The sequence below is a fragment of the Anabas testudineus genome, chromosome 1 (genome assembly GCF_900324465.2).
Source record: "Anabas testudineus chromosome 1, fAnaTes1.2, whole genome shotgun sequence".
In the NCBI taxonomy this organism is placed as follows: domain Eukaryota; kingdom Metazoa; phylum Chordata; class Actinopteri; order Anabantiformes; family Anabantidae; genus Anabas; species Anabas testudineus.
In genome coordinates, this window is record NC_046610.1 from 15244410 (window position 1) to 15256794 (window position 12385).

The following is a 12385-nucleotide window of genomic DNA, read 5'->3' on the forward strand; positions in this document are numbered from 1 at the left end:
GCCACAGATGCTCACCTTCATGCTTCAAGATGGCTGCAGAGGACACAGTTTAGGTAGAGGTGTCAACTTTAGGTGAGGATTCAATACATACTCATTTTTCAGCAGCTTTCAACGGCTCTCACCTTCACATTTGTCATCAGTCGCCATGGGGGTGTCGTCCTCAACACGGAGGATTTTCGAAACCAATAAATGCAACACAGACACGGCAGGAAAAGCCACAGCAGGAGCACGACGCGTGAAAGGGTGACAATGACCTCCGACAAACAACACTGTCAACACATTACGATCAGCAGGGTAGTTGAGAAAGAGTGTGACAGAGGGTGTAAATGAGATGCCCTGTTAAAGCAGGGCTGTGTGGGCATGGTGCGATGCCACTGCAAAGCTGCAAATTCACATCTCCTCTCAGCTGGGTTTGTATCGTAAATGTATGCAGCTGAATGTGTTTTTAGGTAAGATACACAGCAATATTAATTAATTCACCTATTTCTCAATATGTCAATAAAATAGAATAAAGTTGTTGTTTTTACTTGGTCAAATGTAATGTGACAGAAAAACATGCTTTTATAATCCTTCAGGTTTAACGACCATGCCATCTGCCAGTTATTTTTTAATTTTAGTGGCTTATTCCTTAATTAAAGGCATAATACCACTATAAACATATAAATGTTGCAAATGATTATATGCTTATTAAAAAGCTTTGACTCCACCAACAGAATCCAAAGTGAAACCTCAAAGATTATAGCAGTTATATTTGAAAACATGTTCAAATGTTCCCTAATAATAACATAGTCCTCGTAGCTTTAGTTACTAACTGGCGAAAATATTTTTTGGGGGTTTAACACTATAAGAGTTGTTTTAATTAGTTTAACCTTGAACGCCAACAACATTTTGTTTTCCCTCTTCACTGGATAAAGTTTCCAATTAAGTGGCAAAGAAGACAATCAACTTAAAACAATAAAAATATCAATCAATCTTTATTCTTTGAAATAGCATATCAAAGATAAAACCTTCTATAATGCCGGAACAAATTACATAAAAACTATAACACAGTAAATGTCTGAAACCCAATAACTTTCTCTGGATAAAATACGATAGTTATCTTGGTTTTTGAGTTTATTTTCTCTTTGCATGTACAGAAAATATTTTTGCTTTGACTTAAAGATGCAGAACAACCACTGTTGAATCATTAAAATGAGAATTATATAAATTTTGATTTGGCCTCTGTAAAATATCCCCTGGGCTTGTATGAATGCACACATTTTTCACAAATATTACCAAAAATACAATAACATCATGTCATTTTATGGGTGTTATTTAAGGTTTTTTGGCACAAATTCATCACCTCAGTGAACAGTAAAATATCCTCCGCTGACAAGATGCTTGCAATCAAAATATCACTGTTCTAACCATAATCTACTGGCAGGATCAGTGGTAATTAATAATATTCAATGTACAAGCACAGACCACTTTAGCACTTCACTAGCAGGTTAAGTCCTTTGGCACCACGTACAGTGCAATAAGATCCAACATGCTGTATGAGTGCAGGCAACACGAAACAAACAAACACTGTCTAAACCTAAAAGATCATCACTGTTAAGACCTGCAACAAACCTCTGGAAGCCAACAGCTGGAAGGAAAGCTGAATTAAGCTGTTTACACTAAACACACACATAAATACGTATTCATAAATCAACTCTATATACTGTATGTGCTTCTCCTTAGAACAAAAACAAACAAATCAACTTTTATTTGGTTTACAGACAGAAAAAAAAAAAAGGAACAAAACAGCTGCATGGGACAACAGTTGCACAGATTCCTCCGCAACCCGCATCTATACAATAATATTAGAACATGGACGACAGCAATTAAAAACACAATAGTAAATGAGCAATGTAAAATGCAAGCTATGACTGTGTTACACAACATTGGCATTATATAGAAAGAGACGGGATGGTTTGGCAGAAAGGGGTTTTAAAAACATGATGGAAAAATTACAAGAGGACTCATTTTTCCAAAAGCTGCTCCACACTGCTTTTGCTTTTGTTTTTCATTTTGCAGTACGGAGGTGTCAACAGTATCTTCCATAAAACTATAAACCTAACCTAAATATCCCTACTTAACCCTAGTATCTATACAAATCTATACACCACAACACAACGCAGACCAGGCCAGTGGCACTAACAGGTTTTCCTGGTTTACGGCTAATCTAGTATGATCATTTGAAATGATGTTTCACTTTTCTTTCATCTGGATACAACATTTTCATTCATTTTGATCCAGACCGCCTATTGCTTCACTGTTAAGTCACTTCCACTTTGCTTGCATGGTTGCTGCACTCCACTAAAGAGTTGACAGACTGAATACATAGAAAAAGACCATAGTAGCCAAAAGCTGACTAATGAGACATGTACTGTATGCATTAATCTGACATCTTACATGGTGTACTGTAAACAATCCTGAATGTAAATGGCATCGGATAGTCCCACAGATGGAACAAGAAGAGGAGTTCTGTGCAATGTGTGAGTCGACAAACATGATTTTGGCTTCTAACTGTAATGATGGAAATAGACAAGAAAACAGCCCCCAGATGGAAAATGTTGGAATTTACACTGAGTCATGTGTCTTGTAAGTTCCTGATAATTTAAGCCTTGTGTTTAGGTAGTCCTTCTAGGTAGGAAAAATAGTCTTCACAGCATGAGTGTGTGTCTGTGTGCATGTGGGTATGTTCATGTAAACAGATATACATGTGTAAGTGTATGTTTTGTGCCTGGCTGTCTCCTGACATCAAAATTTGGCACCACACAGGACTCTCTACATCTCGTGGGACAGGGCTTCATGCTGGGCTGCCACCCCGTTGGCTTGTGGGGCGCCGGGCTGCTCCTCGGGCTGACCGTTGGTCTTTGACTGAAGGGCAAGATGGTCAGATGGGAGAGAGGCGAAATGGGCGTTGGATTCATTTAACCGGCGGACGCGATAAGTCTCGTAGTGGATGCTGCCTGCGATGTCCTTGATGTTCTGCATGTGTGTCCTGAAAGAAAGAAGGCAATATTACAACACTAGCAGCTTATCAAGTGCCTGCAAAAACATTTACTGAAGGAAAATATATATGGACTTTGATAACCACTGTTATCACTGAGCTTACAGTTGTGATATAGACTCAGACTCTTGTACTAACAAGCAACTTCAGTGTCAAAACACAGTGTAAAACCTGAGTATAGGATGTCTTTTGTCTAGGGAAGTGCTCAAACCTTTGAAAAGAATTTAATTTGTATTGATTTCAACGGTAGAGTGAAGCTCAATAGAGTCTGAGCACTGCTTTCAATTCATTTCACCAACTCCACAAGATAAAGTAGGTGGTTTCTCACCGAGTATGTGACTCAGTCCCTAACAGGGGTTTTAATAAGTCCAGATAAAATAAACTAAACTCTATAGTGCAAGGGAAACTCACCTGATGAGGAGGTCTCGCAGGTAGGCAAACTCACAGTGTGCAATATTCTCAACTGCACAGAGAAAGAAAAAAGGAAAAAGACATTATTTAAAGTGCATAACTTGACAAGACAGTCATCAAAAGAACATTACAGGGAAAGATACCTGGCAAAGATGTAAACTGTAACTAAATATCATGCCTCCAAAAACCTTTTGTTTCAGCTCACATGCTGTTCTTAAATGCACCACAAGATGGCAGTGTTGCCCATAAGTCAACTCAAGGGCATCCTCTAGCATGACATCTCCAGCAATTTACTTAAGCCGAGATAACAGAATCCTCCACTTTCCAGTAATTTAATACATCTCAGCTCTCTCCTATACCGGAGAACTCTAAGTGAGATGTTTCAACAAACTCCCCGTGACAAGCTGCTGGTGCCTTTAGTAGGTTTAACACATGTTTGAATTATAGATTATGTCAGAAGTGCAAATGAAAAGAAGAAAAAAAAAAAAAAGGAGGCCGCTATTTATGTAAAGCTTTGAAATCCTGGGGCAGGAAATTAAAATCTCTTTGAAAGGAGACGAGTGGAATAACTGCTGGTTCTGAGAGCGCTGATTAGTGGCATCAAGGGAACATGCCACTAACTGGTGAGGAGCTGCACTGCCGGTATCTTCACTCTCTACTTCTGGGGAAGCTCGAGTTCCATAAATAAAGCCGAATATATACATTTAAATGCATGTCTACTCTACCCGTTTTGCTCTCTCTGTCTTTAATTGTCCTCTTAACCCCTGAAAATAAACTGTTTCCTCTCTGCTTGTGAAATGCAAAGACTTCACTGCTGGCTTCTCCTCTGAGGCCTAATTTATGATGCTGGTGCCGACAAGTCCAGCAGCTCAGCAGCTTCCTCTCTCCTCCTTTTCCTTGTTCCCTCTCTCCTGCCACTTGGCTTTACTAGAATGGAGACATTGTTCTTTTAGCCGGACAAGATGCCATTTGTCCGGTAGTCTGTGTACTTCACTTCTCTCACCCTGCAGCTCTGTGGAGGTAATTTCATAAAGCTTGTTGAAAGGGTAACAGTTCAGACTCAAAAACTAAAAAGGTGCATGTTACTAGAAATGACATATTTAACAGTTAGAGTAACAGCCTTTCTACAATTTTCTAATTGTTGTTGAGTAATTGAGTTTTAGAAGCCCAATTAAACTCTGAGAAAAGTTTCAAAGCAGTGAGCACCTTGATATGTTTGCAGTCATAGTCGTGGGTCAGATAAGGACACTCGCTTGCTAAGAGTCTCCTTGGTACCGCAGGCCAACAAATGTAAACTGTATCAAACATACTGCGTGTGTGTGTGTGTGTGTGAGAGAGAGAGAGAGAGAGAGAGAGAGAGAGACGCAGACACAGGAAGTCCCTGTAAATGTCTTCCTCCCGTCTCATACGTCTCCCTAGTTACGGACTCAGAGAGACGTGTATAAACAAATGCCCTGTAGTCAAACAACAGACGGTTAAACCAGCTGGGCAGATTTTAAAGTTGCAGTTTGTAACTTTCCACATTACAAAATAGAGCATTGTCTGACGTTTTACTTCCCTGCTGCTGATCTCACTTTGTGCGATGCCATTAATTGAGCAAGTACCATGCGTGTGATTATATTATCCATCATTGTCCATCGTGTTTCATATGGACATTATAATCTATCATTAGGCTAATCAGTAATAACTCTAAAAAACAAGTGGAGTTCAGCTTTCACTAATGCTGGCAGAGGCAGCTACACATAAATGTGAGTGTGTAAGTGTGTTTTGTGTTTTATGGATTACCCTCTATGGTGCCCCATTTTGTTTTTCTTCCCAGAATCCTCTTCCCGTTCACCTGGTACTCCTGGTCACTGCCCACCACAGCAAAAGGGATCATCTCCTGTTGAGTGCACACGTGTGAATAAAAGGGTTATTTTCAGGTCACGCTTGATTGTTTGTAATTTGCAATCAATGTTTTTGTGGCAACTATTTCAACATATCTAACTGAGGTTTACATATGAAAATGCTAAATAATTGTGCTTTAAAACTTGAACCGACTGAACTTACCCTGATTTTGTCATTGATTATCCTATCGTCAGCGTCCTCGTCAAACTCTTTCTGAGGGTAAACATCAATCCCATTGGCTCGCAACTCTTCTCTGATCTGCACACAGCGATACACGATAACACACACGTGTCATTGAATGACATTGAATTAATGTATCTAAAAAAAACAAGTTATCAGACTTGCAGTACAACATTATATTTTCCCAGTCAACATGAATGTTTCCATAATGAGAACTGAGGAAGGGACTAAATAAAGGGTTTTCAGATTAGCTATTACAAACAGTCAGGTCTAAGTCATCCATCATGTCGCCAACCCAGCACTCAGGTCAACCAGGGACTTTAACACACAAATGCACTAAATGCCACATACAGATACTGTGTTTACGTTTGGGCCATATAATTTAATAGAAACTGATCTAATTCACTAGAGAACCCAAGTAAACAGTTAGATGTGTTATACTGGCTGCGGCTGACATTAAATGCTCCTAATATCCTTCACACGGAGGAGTTAACATGGAGGTTAACCACTCTAGGAAAAGACATTACATCCAGACAGAGGTATGGTTTATAAGCACAGCCACCCCAAGTCTATGTCTTTATAATGACTGAATCGCAGGCACAGATGCAGAAAAGCAGACGGACAAGATTCAGGGAGAAATGTCCTTTTAATGAATGACTGTTCACTCCCACAATTACTACTCTGACAATTTCCACTTGGTCCTTGATCAAACATTTCATTGTTTATCCTTGAAAGCTTTCTCAGGGTTACATTATAGCATGCAAACCATGTGAAATTCTGCAAAAAAGCCACATCAACAGATGGTTAGAGTAATGCCACCAGGCGCACACAGCTGGACACACTGAGGCCGAACATTTAATAAAAAAAAAAAAATCCTTCTTTTTCTGTTTGCATGTCAAGTTGTAGAAGGGGAATCGGGGAAAAAACATTTGGCACAAGAGGCTTCTTGTCAATAATCTTCAAGGTCATACGGAGCATGTGCAGCCAACCAAAACAATCCAGTTACAAGGCCCTGCAGCTTCCTTTCCCTGCCAGGACCAGGTCCTACCCTGCTTTGTTCCTATTGGACAGTGTTACAAGCATCAGGGGGGAAATGGTAGCCAAAAATTTCCCCTGTGCGTCCAACTCTCTAAAACGAATAAAGCAGCAGTTTCCATCTTCTTGGAAAGAGAAACGGAGACAGCAAACAGCGGAGAAAGACAGGTGGCTGTCTGCTCTCTGTGGACTGAGGAGTATCCAACAGAAACACACAGAACAAGAGGTGCACCAGACACCATTGGAGACTGTAGCCGGGTGGAGCAGGAATCTGTTGTAGCTGGGAAAGCCATGATAAGGAGGAGGCAGCTGTGAGGTAACAGTGGAGCATTATCAGCACGAGCAGTCTCATACTATGTTAGTTTGCAACAGTCACAAACCAAGTGAGAGCAAAAGAGATGGACCAGCAAGGGGCTGGAGGGGCCTACTGCTAAGAGAAATGTCCACCGTCTTAGTGTAGTGTGTTGGCATGCGAGCACTCCTTACAAACTACAGCTCAGGCTGATGAGAATTTCATAGTTTAAATGCATTTTTCCAACTCCTCCAACTCTGGTCTTTTTCCAATCGACGTTTTCTCGTGTGCTGCACAGTCGAGGCCTCGGAGGTCGCCACTGCGACTTCTACGGTCACCCAGCAATTCACTGGTAATGAAGGGCCACCCTGCTCAGCTGGCAACTGAGCAGAGGCTCCCCTTCTAAAAAAGAGCAAGGAGACCAGGAGTCGTGGAACGTTTCTCAGTAAATAATAGCTTCAAATAAACTGTTTTTAAATGTTTCCGTCTGGACAGAACACAACTGTTGCCGTTATGATGATGCAGTATTTCCCAGGATGGGTGCACTGTGGGTTTGAACAGGTGGCTTTTGTTTGTGGTGCCTGGCAGCTCCTCACATGTTACCAACCTGTGGGTCTGGATATGCATGTACTTGTGTTTGTGAGGGAAACCCACTGACAGTATTTAAAGCTTCCTCTAATTATCTGCTACAGGTTATTGCAGGTGTGGTGGCACGACAATGTAACCAAATATATGACAGATTAACCACAGTCACATGTAAAAAAAAAAAACTGTTCACGCACGCTCACACGATATTCTCGGACACGTGTAAAAACACACAGGTCCACAATTACACTCTCACACACTCCTCTCACCGTCTGTTTAAAGTAGTCCCTCTCCTCTAGGGTGAGCGTGTCGGCTTTGGCGATGACGGGCACGATGTTCACCACCTTACTGAGACGTCTCATGAACTCCACATCCAGAGGCCTCAAGCTGGATGAAAGACAGACAGAGTGCAACGTCAACACACGCATGTGTACCTGCTTAAAGTGTTTGTTGGATGCTTGAGTCTTGGGCTGCAGAAGGAGCTGCAATCACAAACAGGATTATTGCTGACACAGATACCAGGAAATAAACTCTCTTAATTCATGAGTTAAACAAAAACTGCACGGTGCTGCATCCTACTTGGACATATTATTTGCATTTTTTCTCTTTTGTCATTTCTTCTACACTAAGTCACAGCGTTGAATTCTTAAGACAGGTAATAAAAGACAACCACCAGCAGAGGGCAGTCATGGTCTTTTCCATCACCACCAGTCCACCCTGGTTTCTTGTACTGACATTTACAGTCACAACAGTATAATTTCTTTCTCATACTCACTTAAAGTATATGTTCCTGTTACCCCCACCTAGGTGTGATTTCAGTATACTGTGGAGCTTGCACATTAAATCAGTTTATATCTCCTCATTTGCTGCTACCATGGTGTTTTCAAGTAAGGTTTTCACTTTTCTTCTGTAACAGCCTCATGATTGCTCCAGGTAAAGCAATAATTACCACTGCTGCTGTACTGTACTGTCTCAACTTTGCCTCTAGTTGCTCCTTTACTTAGACTTCCCTCATGCTGTCTGCTCTGCCCTCCAATTAGACTCTGGTTCAAAGACACAGGGGCAGCTGGAGGAGAGGCCTGGCTCACTCTCTGCAGTGACTGACGGGCATAGCACCATGAGGATTGGATGAAACACTGGGGAGCATGTGTTATGCAGAATGACACAGAAAAAGCACCGTATTCCATGCATTCAACCAGAGATGGAGTGTAGTGTAATATGTTTATAGGTATTATTTAATGCTGAGGATGTAAAATATCAGTGCAGGAAGGAAGGATAGAAAAACACACTGAACAAAAGAGAAACAGACCAGAGGTTGATTATCTCTGTGTGACAGTCGATCAAATCCAGCATAAAGGGTGTAACTGCATACATAAACTGTATATGTACAGAAGCCAGAATGTACAAATAGCCACATGTGCTGCATCACATGCATTACTGAGCATACATTCACATGTCCATGTGTGCACATGTATTCTTGCACAATAACATGCATGTGCGCATGCATGCACAATTTATGTGCCTTATATGCCTACAAACACTCAGAGGCTGTCCTACTTATGTGGACGAAAAAAAAAAAAAAAAACAGCAGTCGTGTTTATATAAACTGGCAACAATAACCTCTGTGTGGAGTGAGCAACCTACCACAGTGTACAAAGCTTTGCCATCTTTCTTTTTGGTAATAGATCAGAGACCAGCCCGGAGTTGAGAGTCAAAATGAACCCTTCTTTTTCTCATGGAGATGTTAAATGAGCTAACACCAAGACTACCCAGAGGGAAAATAGTGCGGCTGACTCTGCCATTATCATAAATGGCTGCTGATGCAAAGGCTGCGTTCTGCTTTACTGAGCACTGTTCATCTATCTGAAACCACAGAAGCATCCTAAAAGCAATTTGCTGACATGCAAATTACATTAGAGTCTCCATAAATACAAACTGCTGTTTGAGATGCTCAAGAGAAAGAAAGAAAGAAAGAAAGAAAAACAGCGCATCTCAAATGAGAGAGGCCTTAAAGAGCTACTAGTGAAGTTCAGTCATCGTTTTCCTGCCTCATTCTTGGACTGTGGACACATGGCGGAGGAGGCGTCCAGAGGCTTTGGCACCATGTCTGTGTAATTGGTAACAGGCCCCAAGTTAAAACTGCAAATCTGTTACTGTGTTAAATAAAAAAAAGGCTAAATAAGCAAAAAAGAGAATAATAGAGTAGAGGTTTTAGATTTGTTCCAGCTCTTCCATGAACCAGGCTACTAGTTCAGCACAAACATGGCTTCTAAAATGTTGTTTTTTTTTTTGCATAGTAATGGGATCGACTGTAGGTCCGCATGTTGCCCTCAGTCTTGGTATGTGACCATATGCACACATGCATGCTTGCAAACGGTCCTTTTAACTATATTCATGTTCACGTCTGGTCACAATGTCAGCCCGGCAGATGTCCCCTTTGTTCTCCCGCTTACAGCTCTCTGGTTGGCTGTAAGGAAGACACCACTTCCTGACAGATGTTTGCATTGTTGTTCAAAATGAGTGTGTGTTTTCATGTTTCGCGTTTCATGTGCACATGAGTGTGTGTGTGTGTGTGTGCCTGTGTAGAGTGATACTTTAGGGACAATGCTTGAGGATATAGCTACTGAGAGAGAGAGAAGATTCGTAATGAAAGAAAGAGCCAAGTGGTTTGGGTGTTGTCGAACTGGCTGAACTGTGCAGCTGTATGCAAGATGATACACACATACATTCAGGACATCCACATAAGTGTAGCTGTTCAAGTATTAGCATGCCCACTGCCCACTTGAGTCCACTTCCTGCACTGCTTTACACGAACAGGGGTACACACACACACACACACACACACACACACACACACACACACACACACACAGACAGACATTCTCTATAGCAGCAGCTGTGGTGACATGAGCAGATGATGAGGGGGTCTGTCAAACAGCGGGAAACACAGAGACGCACATGTCATCCCTGACTCTTAGAGTTTAAGTGGCCAACTGTTGAGTTAGTGGTGCACAGCAATATGAAGCAGCCAGTGGATGGAGCTGTCACTGAGGTACAGCGTGTGGTCCGGTGGTTGGCGAATCAGTGTGTGTGTGTGTCTGTGTGTGTGTGTGCACTTTCATTCATTTGTGTGTAGTACGCCCCCCCCCCCCATGAAGAGGTCTCCATCAACCACACTGTTTGTCTGCATGCGTCCTCTTTGACCCTCAGTGCACACGAGGACACAGCACTCATGACAGTCAACAGTTAAATTGAACAAAGCATGGAGTCAGCTGGACAAAATGACCCCAGTCACTGACAAAACAGAGAGAAATGTGGTCTGTATTATTTTGGCATTAGTGAAGTGCAGCCAAAGCAAATTTCATGTGAGCGAAACAAACCGCTTACATTTAGTGATTTAGTCATTTGGCAGATGCCTTTATCCAAAGCGACTTCCACCTGGTGGTCTATAACAAAAGACGCATACTATGCCAACACACTGAGAGGACACTTTAGGCATTGTTTGGATTCTGTAAAGTATTTCTTAATTGAATTTCCCCCAGGCAAACCTTGCGCAAAATGACTGAACTGGTATTGTTGCAACATGAGCGACTGAGGTCTGGTAGCGTTACTAAGGCCAATGTTTTTCGGTTTGTGTTCTAGTCTCGCACTGGTACACGCGCTCATTCAAATTTGCTAGTTCCTCAACGATGTCATGTTAGATTGTACCGCAAATATCCACACGGATTCCCATCTAAAAAGTGGCAAACGTGTTCCAGATGGATAAGAAGATGTGCTCAGTCAATAAACACATCCAGAACGCTGAAGCAGCAGTTTTCCCTTATTCGATTTCATCAAACCGTTTAGATGAAGGAGTTGGTAAATTACAGCGTGTTAAACGTGCTGAGATCACATTTGTCATACATTGTAATGGTAACTATGGTCAGGGGGGTCATTGTGGGGGTGCATTAGTGCACACCGAGTGGACTTTAAAGTCCCTTTAATGCTGAAAATGTACACAGGTCTTGGAGCAACACATGCTGCCTTCCAGCCAACGCCTTTTTCAGGTAAGTGTTGCTGGCATCAAATTCAAAATGAGCAAATATTTTACAAAAAGCAAATGTCTACGTACTATTTCCATTTTTGCCTATAACTGGATTCTATTTTGTATATTTCCTACTCAAGCTAAGTCATCGTCTACATCCTGATAGGACTTTTCTGACTCTCTCACCGTCTCTCTGCTGTGAGAACTGTCGAGTCCAATTTCTTTGTGAAATCTGACTCTTCAACTGATACTTTAGTGTCTCTGAGGAGAGAATGAGTTCCACATGTGGTCACTATAGAGGGAGAGAGAGAAAAAAAAAGAGCTGGAGAAGGACGCGGTTAAAGAGCTGTGGAAAGACAATAGGTCAAGAGAAAGATTGCCAGAGGGCCTGATTCATCTCTGCAGCAGTGGGAGGAACCGATGGGATGGGGGAACAAAAAAAGTGGGGCACTTAGTCCCAAGGATGCACGTCTCTTTGATGTGTTATCTTACCAGTGGCCTGTAGGAGGTATGAAGTATATGCAGCAGTGCACCCTAGAGTCTGGGATCCTCTTCTTCCTGTTGATGTTGATTTCCTCCTGCAGGTAGACTTCATACTGGTCATTGATGAACTTCATAATGGGCTGCCAGCTGACAAACGAAACGAAATTCAGGCATGATACGGAAACTTAGCCATTAATCAAACTCTCAATCTGTCTAATGACAGATTATTTACATTAGGTTCAGTGGCCATGTTGTTAAAAAGCTGCTGAGTATTAAGAACATGAATTTCAACAGCATGAAAATTGAGAAAATGAAAATAAATGAAATTTAAAAAAGCAAACTTCCATGTTTTTGATGAAACCGACATTTGGCTTTGTTTATCTTGTGAAAATATTAACAGTAACTTCACTAACATCCCCCGAGGACTTGAGAATATGTGCTGTTTCTTCAG

At 41.6% G+C, this 12385-nt stretch overlaps 1 protein-coding gene across 5 annotated transcripts in view; it reads right to left on the reverse strand.

The window, feature by feature from the left end:
* Window positions 1-1709: 1709 nt before the first annotated feature.
* sept9b (septin 9b) overlaps window positions 1710-12385 on the reverse strand; it is a 49395-nt gene continuing 38719 nt past the window's right edge. For all 5 annotated transcript variants that reach the window (XM_026360677.1, XM_026360676.1, XM_026360680.1 and 2 more), the window contains 6 exons: window positions 11944-12081; window positions 7697-7814; window positions 5498-5593; window positions 5234-5330; window positions 3449-3500; window positions 1710-3028 (listed from right to left, as the gene is read on the reverse strand). In XM_026360677.1, coding sequence (XP_026216462.1) covers window positions 2812-3028; window positions 3449-3500; window positions 5234-5330; window positions 5498-5593; window positions 7697-7814; window positions 11944-12081 — 718 coding nt within the window. In that variant the 3' untranslated portion in view covers window positions 1710-2811. The remainder of the gene's footprint in view (window positions 3029-3448; window positions 3501-5233; window positions 5331-5497; window positions 5594-7696; window positions 7815-11943; window positions 12082-12385) is intronic.